General features: G+C 39.1%; 1 protein-coding gene across 1 annotated transcript in view; it reads left to right on the forward strand.

Annotated features, from left to right (window-relative positions):
• Positions 1 to 247: 247 nt before the first annotated feature.
• Positions 248 to 17,887, forward strand: part of FGF12 (fibroblast growth factor 12) — a 502,076-nt gene continuing 484,436 nt past the window's right edge. The window contains exons 1-2 of the mRNA XM_014843391.3: positions 248 to 412; positions 571 to 713. Coding sequence (XP_014698877.1) covers positions 701 to 713 — 13 coding nt within the window. The 5' untranslated portion in view covers positions 248 to 412; positions 571 to 700. The remainder of the gene's footprint in view (positions 413 to 570; positions 714 to 17,887) is intronic.

The raw sequence follows: 17,887 nt of genomic DNA on the forward strand, positions 1-17,887 counted from the left end.
CCTCCCTTCTGTCTTCTGAATAAAACCAGACCCAGTTCTGAGACCCTAGTCTCCTCTAAGCCTTCCGTAATCCATCCCGGAAAGTCGTATGAGACTGATGCACAATCCCAATCCAATCCATTTTCTAGTTTGCAAAGGAAAATCCGGTCCAGCGTTTATTTTTAGCAGCGCTTCCCTGTGACCGAATGCTACAGCGCTACAGCGGGGATAACTGAGGACTGTTTTGGGCTGAGAAGCGAAGGGGGGCGGGGGAGAGGGAGGCGGAGAAAAGGGGAGGAGGGACGCCCTGCGCATGCGTGCCAGAGTCCATGCAAATCTGCTGTACATCCAGAGAGCAAAGTGGGATGATCTGTCACTACACCTGCAGCACCACGCTCGGAGGACAGCTCCTGCTTGCCCCTTCCAGACTCAGGTAAAAAAAAAAAAAATTCTGAGAGGGCACTGTGTGCATGTCTTTCAATAGCAGATGCGCGTCGCAACCTATCCCCTGTAGAGGCAATCTGCTACTGCTGCTAAGTGTCCTTTGGTGGCAGATTGCAGCTTCAAGGTTTAAGAAATCCCATCTTTCAGGAAGCCTGAGGGGAAGGAAGGAAGTACGGGCGAAATCATCAGATTGGCTTCCCAGATTTGGGAATCTGAAGCGGGCCCACATCTTCCGGCTAACTTCCATTGAACTTCCCAGCACTCGAAAGGGACCGAAATGGAGAGCAAAGGTATGTGGCTGTTCCCATCGGGGGACTTCCCTCTGCATGTGCGTGTGGCCGGGGCAGTCCTCAGCGAGGGGACTGCAGTGCTTGGGGAGCGAGCCTCATACTAGGTCGATAGGAGGAGATGCTATGTCCGTTGCAGCACCAGGGAAGTGTGGCAGGAAGGCGACTTCTTTTTAACTCCCACAGCTTGGAAGACAGTGTTTAATACTCCATCAGTTGCGTAGTGAAGTGTGATGAGTTTTTTTTTTTTTTCTTTTTGGGTGAAGGGGAGAGCCTTTAGATGGTGGGGGAGGAGAAATGTGTTGGTAGAGCAGTTTCTTTTCTGTAAAATGGATGGGCTCAAATAAATATATTTCATTTGCTTTAGGATTGCTGACAGGCGTGTTTCTATCTGATATGCAATAATGCATTGCTATAAAAAAATGTTTGATTTCTCCACCCCCACCCCATGTAAATGGTATTTCTGGGTGTGTATGACCACATCCTACTGCATTTTGAATATATATCAGCAGGGAAATTGGGTCTATTTGAAACAGTGTGCGTTAGAACTGACCTCTAAGAAGAACAGTGGATCGGAGTACTGCTTGGCTCCCAAGCATGATGCATTTACTAGTTCTGGACATGTATACATTAATATTCTCCTCATAAGCAAATCTGCATAATGTACACATACTAACTGGTAAATGAACTGTAAAAATCAACTTCTGATGGCATATTTAACACATATAAACAAAATGACTATTAAAATTGTAAGATTGGATATCCTTTGGGTTTAACTCCATCTATGCAGGTCTCTTCTTCCTCCCTCTTCTCCTCCTGCCTAAAACGCCCACCAGATTGCAAGAGCCTTGAGTGATGTGGTCACATATCCAGGAGGAATATTGGATGTATTTAATTCTGGTGAAATCAGAAGAAATGATGTCAACTTTTATGAAACTATATTCATTACCCAGAACTCGAGAAGCTATATTTGAAACAAGGTTTTATTTTTAAACCAGGAATGTCAGTCATTGTGGTAATATGCTCAGGATCAGAGAGTGGTGGTGGGTTACCTATTTCTGGGCTGATTAATAAAACTGGAGTGTCTGCTGATAGCAGGTATATGTTCAATGAAGTATTTTAAGTATTTAATTAGTAGAGTTAAGTATTTGAACCTAGGTAAGCATTTACAATATGAAAAGAACTGAATCGACATGGATTCGGACTAGCTGGCAATTTTCAATTTAGACAAATTATTCTTATGATTCACTGATGGGCATGACTAACAATGATGCACATATACGAGAGAACCCAAGTCTGTAAATGTACTGAGGTATGTTTATTAACTCTATTGTAGAATCCATTTTAAAATGAGAGGCCAGACTTCACTCCTGGAGGTCTGTAATATTCTAGTTGACTAAGTATTTCTGGAACATAAGCTTAACAACAGACAGAGTGTCATTTTACTATGAAGCAGGTTTTTTTGTACTTAGATGACACCTGCTATTTGGTTATTTGGCACGAGTTCTTGATAACATTTTTGCCTCCAATTTATACACTAATTCCTGGTCCATCATAAAAAGAGGATGTATCTTTTAGCGACAATTTTTTATTTCCCTTCTTTGCCTATAAAATATGCTACATGTCACTCAAAGTTCCAGGTGGTTTATATCTTAGATTGAGAACCGTAGCGTTCTAGCTGTTCTGCCAGGCTTGGGAGTTCAGAAAGGAGAATTTCAGAAATATATCTGAGAAGAATCAGGCCAGAAGTTCTGTGCTAATCCAGATAGCAGAGATACAGGCGTGAATCACAGTGCTGACCCAAAGGCAATGAAGAATTTACCCCAAGCCAATATTGTGGTCATTTTGCAGAGGTACCACGATTACCTTAGGCCAAAGACATGATGAAGGTCCTTATGCATGTTAGTTCTTGGATTTCCTTTACAAAATTGAATTAGCCAGATAGTGATCATATTAAGGATGCATAATTATTTACACATTGGCCTCTCTTTCTAAGTTGATGCAAATGGCACAGCTAAAAATGGTAGCGCACTTGAAATTTTTATTATAAAAGGGAAAAAAGTGTATTAATACAAGTGTATCCTATTCTGATTGGTGCATCTTTCATACTTTGTGCTGCCATGTACAAACTTCTTTCCCCAACAGATTCAAATCTAATTCTAGGAAGACATTCTCAAATGTAAGTACATATAATTATTTTTTTTTACTGGAAACTCTTTTAAGATATACTTAGAGAGTATTGTTGCATGATTCAGTTGAGGGTTCAAGAGTTCTCCATCCCAGAAAAAAATCTAATGGCCCGATTCATCTTAAATCTTGTTGCCAGCATTTGACAACCTTCCTATTACCTCTAGCAGAGTCTCCAGCAAGTTGAACATCAGTTATCTATAAATAAGATCATTTTTTATTTCTTACTTATTGCTTTGCATCACTTCCTGTTATCCAGGGTAAAGAGGAGAGGAAAATAAATCAGTTGACCTAGCAATCAATTCATGATCTAATTTCAGTGATCTTTGTTCACCAAGGTGGTTATTATTGCTTCAAAGATTTGGGTTGGTGAACAGTCTGAACAGCTTTGACAGAATTTGTGTCTTTCAGTGGTTCACAAACTTTTCTGCACATTAGAATCATCCGGCATGCTTTCTAAACATCCTCATGCCTGGTCAAACCCCCTAGCAATTATATCAGGATGTTGGGGTGGCAGAGAGGCATAGGAATTTTTTAAAGATCTCAGGTGCAGTGATGTTTTGGAACCACTCATTTAGACTCTTGATTATCAAAATGTGGTTTGAAGACTACCTTTTTAGAACTGCAGAATCTTGATCGTTACTCCAGGCTTATTGAATCATAATCTGATTTTTAGGAAAATCCCCAGATAGTTTGTATGCACATTAAAATTTGAGAGGCATTGATTTAGAGTGAGGAAAGAGGTTTCCTCTCTCTCTCTCTGCTCTTTTTTCCCCCTCCTGCCTGTATCACATCTTTTCTCTGTCTAGCTAGGTTCTCAACCCCAGGCTGGCATATTAGAAACACCTGTAGAGCTTTTAAAGCATAGAAGTGCTTAGGCTACGCACTAGACATTCTAGTTTAATTGGTTCTGGAGTGGGATCTGGGCGTAGGTATTTTTAAAAAGCTCCCCAAGTGATGGTAATGGATAGCCAGGATTAATCACTGGTCTAGGCACTTGCTACTCAAGCTGTGGTCCATGGATAAACCCCAGGACCCTTGGAACTTGTTAGCAATGCAGAATCTCAGGTCCTACCCTTGACTTACTGTATCAAATTTGAATTTCAACAAAATGTGCTGATCATTTGTATGCTCATTAAAGTTAAGGGAGCACTGGTCTAGATCTTAGGGAACTGATTGTATCTAAGAATGACACCACTCCAGGAACCTCAGTACAGGAGATTTGATATTATCCGACTAATCAGTGTGGAAACTCCTGGATATGTGATCATGGTATAGGTCTTTGGTTGCTTTTGGAAAGATGCAAAGAAAATGCAAAAGGAATTGCTTGCCTCATGGTTAGATCAGAAAATGGACTCACTTTTAAATACCCTTGCTGCTCTTCCTCAAGCCATTTACTTTCAACTCCTGATTATCTGTAAAGGCTTATTCTGTGGGTTCCCTTTGAGCTACTCACAATGCCCTGGTATTAACCCACGGTAGTGTGATATTAGACTGCTTAAATCCAGGCACATCTTAACAGAGTGAATATAGTATTACCTTCTTCCCATTGTCGTATGTCTCTGCTCAACTCTTTTGAGATTCATTTGATATGCCCCTTGCTCCATAAATTCTTCTCTGAACCACCTCACATCTAATTAATATTTTATTGACATTCTTTATATAACCTAAGTACCTGTTTGTCCCTCACATACTGCAGTTTTTACAATCAGCATTGTAATTTTCCTGTTCTTTACTTAAGCAGGTATTTATTGAGTACCTGCTATGGTCCCAATGCGCTTAGTTCTGAGAATGTAAAAGAAAACTAAGATGCAATTATTGATCTTAAAGACCTCACTCTCCTGTCTCCACTAATAGATTAACCTTCTGGAGGGCATAATCTGCACCTCTAACATTCCTGCAGCTACCCTGGTGCCGGCCTCAGATAAAAATTTTGGTTTACATAGTAGGAATTCAGATTATATATGCTGAATTGAATAGGCTTAATTAGTTTATCATGCCCTGTTCATACATCCAGGAGGTTGTAAACTAGGAGAGACAAAAGAAGCTTGGCTATCGGAAACATCAGTTTGATTCCAGAACATAGAAGGCAATAACCTGACCTGCTTTCTCTATAGAGAGCGGCAGATGTGTTCCCAATGAAGATTCAACTCCGTTCTGAGTTTCACACCAACCATTAGATTTGAGTCAGGGGCATGAACCAACATATCTAAAGTATAGATGAGTCGTTCTCTGAAACCAGGATGGTTTGCCCCGCAGGAAAGAAAGGAAATGTCTATGTAGTAACTAGTTTAGCCGAGCTGGGCAGTAATTTCAAGAAAAGCTACTTTGTGGCAAAAAAATCCTCAAACAACTAAAACTCTGAGGCCATTGTGGAGGGATAAGTGAAATATAATACAGTAAAACATATGACATAATAGAATAGGTGTTGGGCGTAGGAAATCCCTGTTCTTATCTCAGCCCTGATGGTATAACCTTGGACAAATCACATTCCCTCTCTGAATCTCAAGATTCTTAAATGTTAGAGGGAGTTCATTTCATTTAATTCAAAATATTTACTGAGCTGCCACATTTTTCCAGGCATGTTGTCAAATGCAGGGGATGGAGATATAAATGGTGTGTTAGCTTGCCCTCCTGGGGCTTACAGTCTAGGGAGACAAGAACAGGCTTACGACATGTTGATTTCTAACATTGTATATCTCTTCTGCATTCATCTTTCAGAGTTCTGGTAGGTTACCCAGGAGACTAGAATACAAAGTCTTGCAGCGATTAATGACCTCTATAGAGGCACTTAACATTCCACAGCACTGATGCCTGCCTTTTGTTCCCCCTTTGATTTCTTTAAACAAAATGTTTGTGCGTGAGAACATTTGAACTTGAGCTAAGTATCTACTCTAAAACTGGTTCCGACTGACTAGCTACCTAGCTAGTAACCTATTGTCTGACTTATTATGAGGCTTTCTAGTTTTAGTAAAGAGTCTGGAGGTGGCCAGCTAGTTTTCTCCCGTCATTCCCTTATCCCTGTCCTTTATGTCTTTAAGTTTCTGAAGTACTGACCCTGGTAGGTATGGTATTTTGTGTCTACTAAGTGACCAATAATGGTGTATTGGATTTGTTAATATTGGGTTTTCTGATTTGTCACATATTAACAGTTGTAAATAACATTCATGAGACACTTTGTATTTTTTCAAAGGGCTTTAATGTATGTAATTTTCCTTAAAACCCTGAGATTAGGCATTTTAACTTCAATTAATAGATAGTGAAACAGGCTCAGAAAGACTAAGTGACATAGACAACTCATCTTTTGTTTCTCTGTAAAATAAGAATTATTGTACCCACCCCAAGCCCCATACCATAATATCATGATTATGAAATTAAACTTATACCAAAAAAGCATTTAGAGTTCTTTAGAATCGTAATGGTGGTCTAGTGGTTAAGATTCAGGGCTCTCACCGCCGCAGCCCAGGTTTGTTTCCCCATCAGGGAACCACACCACCTGTCTGTCAGTTGTCACACTGTGGTGGCTGCATGTTGCTGTGATGCTGAAAGCTATGCCACTGGTATTTCAAATACCAGCAGGGTCACCCATGGTGGACAGGTTTCAGTGGAGCTTCTAGACTAAGAGAGACTAGGAAGAAGGACCTGGCCACCCACTTCTAAAAAAATTGGCCATGAAAATCCTATGAATGAAGTGCAGCATTGTCTGATATAGCGCTGGAAGGTGAGAGGATGGCACCAAAAGACTGGGCAGTGATCTGCTTTGCTGTCCACAAGGTCATTGGGAGTCAGAATCTACTCCATGGCACTAACAAAGAATCATAGTCTTTCATCACTAGTAGTTGTGTTTGTCTTTTTACTAGACTTTGAGATCCCGGAGAGGAGAAATTAGTCCTTTGCCATCTTTGTAATTTCAGCAGCAAGCATGCTGCATAGACATTCCACAAGTCATCTCCATTGACTTCTGCAAAGGCTTTAATTTGCCAAAAGGAATTTATTCTGTGCTTATTCCATATTTTTTATGGTAACTCCTTGAATACCTGAATTTGTCTCTGTGTTGCTTGGACTTAGTTTTGAGATAGTTGTATAACATCTGTGGGTGTGGGGCTGGAGATCCATTGGGTCAAGTTTTACACGTTGGATGGGTATAAAACATAAACTGTGTAAAATCTGGCCACTAACAAGATTCTTAGTCGGGGTGCACATCAGAATCACCAGGCACCTCGTGGTACATGGGACTCAGCTATTTAAGAAGCACCTTAGGTGATTAGGATGTGCTTTCTCAATTATGAATCAATAGATAAGCTACAGGGTGGTTAATATGAAATGATAACATGTACCTGTGTCCCTTATGAGGAAAACTCACAGGACCCTTACTGCTTGGGCTGTGACTTTTGTTATCACCCTCTTTAGTGTTAAGAGAATGTACACATAGAAGAGAGACCCAATTCCTGTACTACAGGCTTGGGATAGAAAATAAACATGTAAATAGATGGCAAGTGTCTGAGGCTAAGAAGACACATTGTTTCCTCCAATGTCTTCATCCTCATCTCCTCCTTAACATCCTTGCATGCAGAACACAGTAGATTTTTTCTCCAAGATCTATGGCTATAATTCTAATTTTAATTTGCTCTTCTCTCCAGTTACTTTTTGAAGCAGTCTCTATCTCCTTGTCTTTGGGAATGTGGGACTCCCACCCAAGGAAATCATGGTATTTTGCTGCTGTGATGCAGCTGATGGTACCTTGGCAGAAGTCCCAAAGGACACCTGTTGCTGCTTCATGGACCTTTTCTTTTTTACTTGTTTTTTTAAGCATATACTCTACCTAGCTTTTTTTTTCTGGTGAGGAAGATTGGCCCTTGAGCTAAGATCTGTTGCCAATCTTCCTCTTTTTTCTTCAGGAAGATTGTCATTGAGCTAATATCTGTAGCAGTCTTCCTCCAATTGGTATGTGGGACACCGCCACAGCATGGCTTGATGAGCATCGTGTAAGTTTGTACCCGAGATCCGAACCTGTGAACCCTGGGCCACCAAAGCAGAGCATGCAAACTTAACCACTATATCACCAGGCTGGCTCCTCTGCCTGGCTTTTTACTTGAAACAAACTCCACCACCAGTGATTCAGGGAGCATAACTAATTGAAAGTGGGCTTTAAACTCTGTAAAAGAAGGAAAGGGAGGCTGTTATTCTGTGGTTCGGTTTTTGTTTTTCTCCTGTTTGTGGACTGGCCATTAACCTGAGAAGCAGCCAAAGGGGACTAGACTGCAGAAAAGAAACCCAGAAGCTTCCAGAACCCATTCAGAAGATAACTAAACGCATCAAAGATTCCCTTAACCAGCAGGCAGTGCCAATCTGCCAGTAACATGTCCATCTCTCCCTACCCTTATTCCTTCCTACAATTATCATGCATGTGAAACGGTCGGGTTTTTCTCAAATCCTCAAATACTGATAGCATACAAACAGGTTGAGCAAACCCAACACAAGGCAAATTGGGAAATTTCAACTTTTTGGAAACCGAAAATCTAGATATATTTCTGACTTTAAAAAAATGTTGAGGTGTTTTTTCTCTTAGTTTCATTCACATACTAAACTGGGTTTAGATGATCTACAAGTAAGAGAATTTCACAATATTTATTACATGATAATTCTAATTGTTAAAATCTGGACAGTTTAAAATTAGGTTATTTAAGCAGTTTTCTCCAAAGGCATTGCTTTCACTTCAAAATATTTTTAACATTTCCAGCACGATTTAAAGATGAATTTTGTTCACTTCTTTCTCTCTTCTGAGATTTAAAGGAGAAATATCTGCTATGTGTCAAGAGGAAGGTTGCCACGTAAATCAAGCTTTATTTGCAAGCCTACCAATAATTCAAAATGAGATGACATGGGAACTTTTTATCTGTGGACTTTGCATCAGCATCAGCATAAAAAGCAAATTGATAATGCAAATATAGCAAAAGCCTCGATAATACTAGGGCGAGGGAGACAATGAAAGCAATTTTAAAACAAGATGATTCATTGATTTGTTTAATAAGCAGTATTTATTGAGTACCTATCATGTGTTAGATTTCCTAAGGCTGAGCTTTTCAAACTAGGGTATGCATAGTGGTGAGATTATGAGATTGTATACTGGGGTGATTCACTAACGTATGGAAAATGTGATGCATGTTCTGGTGAAATAAAACTAATATTAGACTAGATGCTAGAAAACCGGGGGTCAGGTTCTAGTCCCTTTATTCAATGAAGGAATCTTGGGAAAACTCTTCCTTCTTGTCACTGGAGCGCAACGTCCTAAGTCTTTTTTTTTTTTTTTTGACTCTATTTGCTTATCGATTTCTACTTTCTTCTTACAAAGAAACTGCTTTTTCAGCTTTGTTTGTATTCTTCCTCTACTTGATCCTTTTTAGGCTTGACGTCTCTAGAAAGGGTGGTCATAATTACCACAATAATTTTGAAGGACCCAGTAAAGGTTTGAGCTAGCTTTCTAATGCTGTGAGTTGTGTGACTGAAGTTGTTGAGTCTATAACTGGGTTGAGCAATTAATTTGGTTTCAAATGAGAAAGCACCAAGACTGGGGAAAATTGCTACGTGGCTGGAGTTTGTCGATTGCATGACTCTGACCACACATGGGCCCAGCTATGTCTGAACTGATGGGTGGGTGCAGTGGCCTCATGGAAAAGACTCCAGCTGAGGAGTCTGGGGACTTAGATTTGAATCCTGATTCCTGCCCCAACTCATTATTATGAGTTTGAGCTGGTCACTTCCTGTTTCTTTCCTTGTTTCTTCATCTGTGAAACAAGGGTGGATTAGCAGCAGTATTTTTATCTCTGCGATTGTAAGAACAGCATTTGTGAGGTTTCTGTAGGGACTACACATCTTGTTTAAGGATTTGTGGTTGATGCTTTGATCTCTCCTGTATCTTCGGCCAACTCGGTGGCATTTTTGCAGATTGTACATTATGTTTTTGAAATTTTTTTCACCCTTACATGTGTCTTCTTTACTATAAGATTAGTTTATTTATACGTCACTCATTTGTGAAGTTGATTTGGTGGATATGATTTTCTCTTCTCTCTGACCCCTAACCAGCATCTTCCCCCTACAAAAAGGAAAGACAAATAGAATAATGCCAAGGAACCCAAGTGCTGAGTGTTTTACTGACATTATAGAAAGGAAATTGGATTTTCTTTTAGTTCTCAATCAGTAGTAATATATTATTCAAAAATTAATTGCACTTAGTCCTTCATTGTCTTCAATTTAAAAACCAATAACTATCTTTTCTGATGTTTCATTGGCTACTGATCATTTTAGATAGAAGTGTTTTTTGCTTCCAGATGAAAGTTATCCAAAGTCTAAGAGTCTTGTGGTTAGTAAGCTGAATTTCTTGATTATGCAAAGAATAAAATACACTGATGGGGTGGAATATTTAACATCCATTAACATGTTTATGAACATGAGTTATAACCAGAAATACCAGTAATTTGATGATACTTATTTAAAAAAACAGTGATGTGAATATATGTACTGATTGCAATAATGTATAATTTAGATGTCCCTGAGCCTACCGTAGATGGTAATATGCACAAAGTGGCAATATGTGGGTAGTGATTATTGGATTATGAATGGATTCTTTTCCTTTTTCAAATCTTTCATCAGTATTTAGTTTTTTAAATAAAGCATCCATACACTAGGTATTGGGCTCAGTTATAAACTTTTAAACAGATCTATTTAAAATGAACTCAAACAAATCTCTTCATGCTTCATGGTTTCATGCTTTATTCATGTGAGATATTGAAAGGACATTTGAGGAGATGACTGAGTCTTTTGAAATAACGGGTATGTAGCTTTTACTATATACCAAGCACTGTTTCTCGTGTTAACTCACTTAATCCTTGTAACAATCCAATGAGCAGGCACTATTATTATCCCTGTTTTAAAGAGAGGAAAACTCAGGCCCAGAGACATTAAAAACCTGTCCAGATCATACAACGAGTAAGTGGCAGACTGGCTTCAGAGTCTGTGAGCTTAACCCCTACTGAATATCTAAGGCAAACTTTGCTCTAGTCTGGTCAATTAACCTACCTTTATTATTGAAAAACTAGTCCAGCTGTGTAAATATACATAAAACATGCACATTTTATTAGCCTTCAGGATGCCCGATTTCTGCAGGCTCAGTCTCTCCCAAGCCCTGGGCCAATGAGAGCCAGACTTGGGGAATCATTAGGAGTTCCTGCCTGCTATCAGGTGAGTATGAGAAAGAGCCCACTGCTCTCCTGTGCCTCAGGTTGGCTTCCAAGCCCAGGGGCTTAAGTAATTCTGGAGTTGCAACTGCCTTTTCCCAGCTCACTTGGAATAGCTGTCCTGCTTATCTGGGAAGCTCAGTGGTATGGTAGACAGATGAAAAGACCTGAAGTCTGACACACAACTGGCAACTTGTTAATCCCTGTGACTTGGGCAAGATAAATATGTGTGTCTTTGCCTCCTCATTTTGTACAATGGCTCTTTCAAGATTAATGGGACAAATAAAGAAAATATATATAAAGAACCAAGCACAAAATCAGTACTGAATAATAATAGCTGCTGCTGTTGTGGTTATTATCTGATCCTTAGGTTTACTACTTAATCTGTTCCTGTATGGGGCTGGCTTCTTGCCTTAAACTCCCCACTATCACGTTAGCCCCTTTGCAGCGAACTAGATACAGCTTTTGGTATCCTTCACGCCACCACATGTGAATGTTCCTGATGCAGAACAAGATTCCTACTTGGTGCTGGAAGCTGCGGCCTTTCTTACCCTTAACACCATATTTCTTCCTTCCTCTATCATTGTCTCTCCTCGCTACTTTGACACCAGCTGTGACTGGCCTAGAATTGGCTCCATTTCTTCATACTTTTCTTTACACTTCTGACCTTTGCTGCTCCCATTAGTTTTCTCGTTCATCCTGCCTTGCTCTAGTTCACTCATTTTTCTCTGGTTGGAACCACCAGAATGCCATGCAGCTGTGGTATATGGTTTAAAACCATATTTCTTTAAGACATACTAGTTTAAGTCATACTGTAAAAATTAGAGTAGTGACATCAATTGGTTAATCCACTGATCTTTTGATCTGAATTTTTCTAATTTGTTCCCATTGTCTGGCCTAAAATGAAGTCCAGTTTCCTCAGAAGAGAGAACTTGACTGTTGTGATAGGAATGGCGACATTGTTGGCTGGGTCTAGGAAACATTTCATTGTACATGTCAGAATAGTGAGAACAACTTTCTGCCCAGTGGTATGGGGTCAGGGATTTTCAAACTTAAATATGCATCATCATAACTTGTAGCCTTGTTAAAACATAGATTTCTGGGTCTCACTCTCATAGTTTCTGATTCAGTGGGTCTGGGGTGGGCCCAAGAGTTTGCATTTCTAACAATTTCCCAGGAGATGCTGACGCTGCTAGCCTAGGCATCACACTTTGAGAACCACTGGTGTGGACAACCTCATCGAAGATTCTTGTGTGTTGTATCTATAAATAAATGTGTATTTTGCTGATTATTGAGGAATGTTAGAATAGGGGATCATGAGGTAGCATTCTCATGAGGGAACTCCATAGCTTAAAAGAATAAACAAGACCACGTCAAGAAAATCACCCCAACGTTACCCACAATCATGCTGGTTAGTTACGATTCTATTAATAACGTATACAAATGATACATGCATACAAATAATGCATGTTTGGATGTATCCATTTATCCATTTATCTATGCCAGGCACATTGCTTGTCATCGAGACTGGAAATGATAAAAAGACACAGTTTTTGACCTTGCAGACTAACTTCTGAAGGTAGACACAAACAGAAGCCTAGGAAGAGCTGACAGCTGGCGATGCATGTGAAAATTTAGATTAACTCTTAAATTTACTTTTAATATCATATCTTATGTGTGGATTGCTCTGGCTAGGTGTTATTAGCCAGGAACAAATGAATAAGTCAAGGTTTATACCCTCTGTTATTCTACCAGATATTGAAATATAATTTGTGGGAAGACAGAGAAAGGAGTTGGCATCTGAGCTTGGTCTTGCAGAAAGGATGGAACTCAAACATTGGAAAAGTATTCCAGGCTTTTGGAATAGTATATGCAAAAGTAGAGGGTCATTAAGATACAAGTAGCAACTGGGAAAAGGTTAAGCTATTGGTTAATTCATTCACTTAGCAAATATTTGTTATCCGGACACTGTTCTGGGTGCTGAATATAGTAGTGACAAGATAGTGTTCTTGCCCTCATGAAGCAGGCAGGGTTTGGGACAGGATTTGGTGAATGATGAATCATGAAAGAATGATTGGGGGGAAATTGTGGAGGCCTGTTGCAAGTTACATAATGTAGGTGATAATAACTTACATTTCAAAAATATTAATTAATATAATCGTCTTTAAAAACTTAGACTCCCCAGGCTTTTAGAGCACAATTCTACTTGCAAAGCTTCAATGATTCCCTCACTTTTCAAGAAAACATCTACTACACAAAACAAGGCATACCTACAAGCACACTGCCATGGCCACAGGAAATGCTGTGATCCAGTATTTCACTCCATGAATTTTACCAACCTCTGCTGCTGACACACTTCCTTGCTTAATGGAACAGTGAGTTTCATTTCTGTTCACTTTTGGCTCTCTATCCGCTGAAATTTTTGCATTGAAACTTACAGATTGCTATTTTAGGAGAAAGGTCCAAAAAATCTTTTTAAAATGTGTCAGGCTCAAAAATTGCTCCCTGAAGATCTATAAATTATTATCAAGTCTCAGAATTATAATGGCGGGGCAAAACCTATTCAAGTCAAAAACGTACTAATATAGATGAATTTTGCAACTGTGCTATATGAAGTTCCTATTCTTAAGCATATGAAGACTCATGTAGGAAATATGTTTGACTTCAACCTTACCATCACTCTTTCAGTGATATATTTTGACATTTTGCCTATCTTTCTTTGGAGATTATAGAGAAATTAAACAGGGCAGTTTCTGAACCCACTTCTGGTTTTGATTTTTGTCTGTCCACTTTCTAAATGAGATATTGGGCAAGGTTCCTAATCTCTATAACTTTAAGTTTTCTTATGTATATAATAGACATAATAATAGTATCTATTCATAGAGTTACTTTGAGGGTTAAATGAGATACTATAGGAAAGTGTGTACCACACAGCCTGGCGTATAGTAAGCACTCAATAAAATGTAGCTATGGTTAAGTATCTCAAAACTGCCTCATTCTAACCTCTGGTACAAAATCAGAACCGTGGCTTTTGCTGAGACTGATGAATGCAGGTTTGTTTAATTGGTTAAATGAATACCAAGCATCATACTTCCAGTCTGAGCCTTTAGTTGTAACTCAACATGGAGCTGTGAAATATGGTAACCCCGCAAAGATATTGCTTTTGGATCAAAGTCTTAAAACTGTTCCAGGAAGACACTTTCTGCCCAACTCAACAGCTATAATCAATGGTTGAAATCCAGAATACTTCCTTGTATAGAGAAGGTCTCAGCCTGGCTGGTGAAAGATTTATGAACAAGATTTTGAAATGAAGGTCAGCGGATGATTTTCATCCAATAACCATAAGGAGCAGTTAGACAGATGGCAAGGACAGCCTTGTCTTTTCTCTGAGCTGCCTCTTTTGTTCTCGACTGACCATTGAATCATGTCTTAGCGAAGATGTGAGGGTGTCGGAGAACACACTGCAGCCTCCTGTGCTGCTCATTCCTTCAGAAATACTTCCAGAGCAAGAGAGTTATAAAGGCAGTCCTCATGAGTAAAATTTGAGGTGATTTCTTCTTTATCATTTTCTGCTTGTTCTTTTGTCACAGTTATAGAAAGCATATTATCAAAGACAGCAGTTCCTCATCGTCTTCTGCAATTTTATTTCTCTCCAGAGACGGTCACTTTCAACTCTTTTTGATATTCACCTTTGTGCTGTAAATAATGTTCTCTTCTTACTGCCTCTCAATTTCTCAGCTCTATTTTTGATGTCCCATCATGCAAATGAAGTTTCCTTCTCTCTCGCATCATTACATTCTCACCACAACAGGCAACCTTTCCATCCCACCATCTTGCCAGGGCTGTTACATTGTTATTTTGGTTAGATCAGTATTTAGTGGTTACAGTGTATGACTATGTCAATGCTTGTCAGGACTAAGTCAAGTTAAACCGTGATTACTCTTCCTTTCCTCTTAAGAGTTTGTTTGTTCTGTGGTTGATACTTGTCTTGTTTTAGGTTTGCTTAGCTTTCTACATATTTTTCACTATTTAACTGCAATCTCTGCCAGTGTTCTGAATCTCATCTCAAAGACAATCAGATGCACAGATATTTTATCAAGTTCATCTTCCTGAAATAATCTCTCTCAGAACCTTCTGACTTGCTTCTATTTGTCCTCTTTTCCTTCTTTGCCCTGTGCACTGGTTTGATCCTGGGATCTCCCTTTCCAACACCCTGGAAGAATCTACAGGGCTCTTTGCTCAGAGCACTTGTTTTCCCGCATCCTCTGTGTTCTTCTTCCCTGTGTTCACTCCCTTATTTTGGTAGAATACATTTTCTAGTAGCTTCCTGAAAAAAGGGTAAGTAATAGTTAAATTTTCTGGGCCTATGCATATCTGAAAATATGTTCTTTACTCCTATTTGAGCAGTAATTTGGCTAGATATAGAATTCTAGGTTGAAAATAATTTTCCTTCAGAATTTAAGTGGTACCACTATAATGTATTCTCCATTTCAGTTTTGTTGTTCTGGTCTGAAGCTGTTCTGATTCCTTATTTTTTGAACATGCCTGAATTTTTCTTTGGAAACTTGTAGGATCTATTCTTTTTCCCAGAATTCTGAAAATGTATAAAAATTTGCTTTGTGGTTTCATTTTCACCCATTATGCTGGCTACCTCGTGAGCTTCTTTATTGTGGAAACTCATGTTCTGTACCTCTAGAAAATTTTTCTGAAATTTTTTTCTTAATGATTTCCTATTCTGTTTCTTCTTTTTAAGTTTTTGTTTGGTTACAGCTTTTTGGGAATCTTGTTATTTAGAAATTGATATCTTAAATTTATTTATTTATGCTTTTATTTTTTGTATGGTTTATTTCCTATTTTCCATCTCTTTTGCCTTTTTTTCCCCTACTTTCTGGGTGATTGATTCAACTTTATCTTCCAGTTTTTCTGTTAGGTTTTGTTTTTAATTTCTGATATCATACTTTTTGTTTCCAAGATCCTTATTTGTTGGTTTTCTTTGAATGTTTGATTTTATATTATGCTGTCTTGTTTCACTGAGACAATGTTTTCTAATACTTTGCTGAGAATATATTTTTTAGAAATTTCGTCTCCTTCCGTAGCGTTTGTTTCTAGTCAGTTTTATCCCCCAGATTGTTTTGGTTTCTATCTTTCATGTTAGAGACTTTCCGCAGATGTTTTATGGTTCCATGTTCGTATTTAAGAGTGATGGTGGGAGGCTAAAAAGGTGGCTGGCAGCTCTGTGCACATGGGTGGGGCTTATTGACAATGATCTTAGCTATAGGGTGATCTTGATGGGATTTCACTGTGAAATTCCCGATATCAGTATCTTTAGGTCTTACCTCTTATTATTTGCAAGATTCCTCAGAGAAGACTCTTTATCCTGCCTGGATGGTAAAGACCTGGCTGCCAGGATTCTGTGTGTCTCAGAAATGAGTGTATAAATGTTCACTTAGTCTCCCAGTTTTCAATGAAGTACTCACTCTGCCCATTGTAGAGGGAGCTTCTGTTCTATCCTCGACAAAGACTAAATCTCAAGTCTTCTGCTGAGATTGGGGAGGGCTGTTGTCTATATACTCAATGTTTAGGAGCGGCTCTGAGGTTCTAATACCTTCTTAAAAACAAACTTTCCACCAATCCCGCATATTTTATCCTTTTCTCCTTCACCTTACTTCTAGGCAAACCTGGTGCTACCACGGTCTAAACTTTTGAAGATTCCACAGTGTACGTCGGGTTGCTTATGGTCTTTCTCCACTGCTAACTTAGAATTCAGCTTCCTCAGGTCTGCTAAATCCTTTCTATCTTCACCAACTTGTTTTCCCTCTCCAAAATTTGATTGTTGTTGTCTTCTCTCCCTTTTGGTCCATCTTTACAGATTTATGTCTCTCTCTCTCTTTCTCTCTCTTTTCACACACACGCACACACCATTTATTGTACTTTTAATGGTATTCCAGGTAGAAATGAAACTAAAAGCCTGTGTTCAATCTCCACATCTTTGCTTAGAAGTCTCTTCATTTTTGAAAGATACTAAATAATCTTGCGGAAGGATAATCTCAGCTCAGAGGTCCTAGTGATAACATTTTGTGGAGATTTCCGCCGTGCCCTGGCTGGCTTCCTCTGTTTATCAGACACACTTAGGTTGTTAGACATCAGGGCCATTAAAATAGTCTTCCCATGAGAAAACAGTGTGTAAATACCTTAAAAGAGTTGCAAGGTTAAGAGAACTATCAAGATCATATCCAGACAATTTTTAAAAGTTGCCTTGACATGCTAATTCATTCATTCTTCCACTACCCTGGCAGCCACTGGAGACTTATCCTGAGTCATACATTACTGGGCATTTGCAAGACATTGAGTAAGAGACAGTTTCTGACCTTGTGGACCTTTCACACTGGCGTGGAAGACACACACCACTGCTCAGGACGCAATATGGGAAATGCCATAACAGAGATATTAACAAGTGCCAGAGGCTCTAAGGGGTGGGGGGATTATGTCAGCCTTCAAATTCGTGCTGGAAATGTGGCTCAGCTCTGGCAATTCAAGCAATAATTTCTCAGAAAAAGTTCTTTTGCCAATTCACAACTGGCAACATTACTAACTTCCCAGTACTGTAAATGGTCAGAAGGGACTTTAGAAGTCATTTTCACCTTCTTTCTTTGACCTGGAAAAACTGAGCCTGGGGTAAAAGTGGCTTAATCCTGGTAAAGTCAAGACTGAAACTCCAGTTTCGTGATTCACACACTAGTTTTCTATCTACTAAAT

Source organism: Equus asinus, chromosome 5, assembly GCF_041296235.1.
Source record: "Equus asinus isolate D_3611 breed Donkey chromosome 5, EquAss-T2T_v2, whole genome shotgun sequence".
Classification (NCBI taxonomy): domain Eukaryota; kingdom Metazoa; phylum Chordata; class Mammalia; order Perissodactyla; family Equidae; genus Equus; species Equus asinus.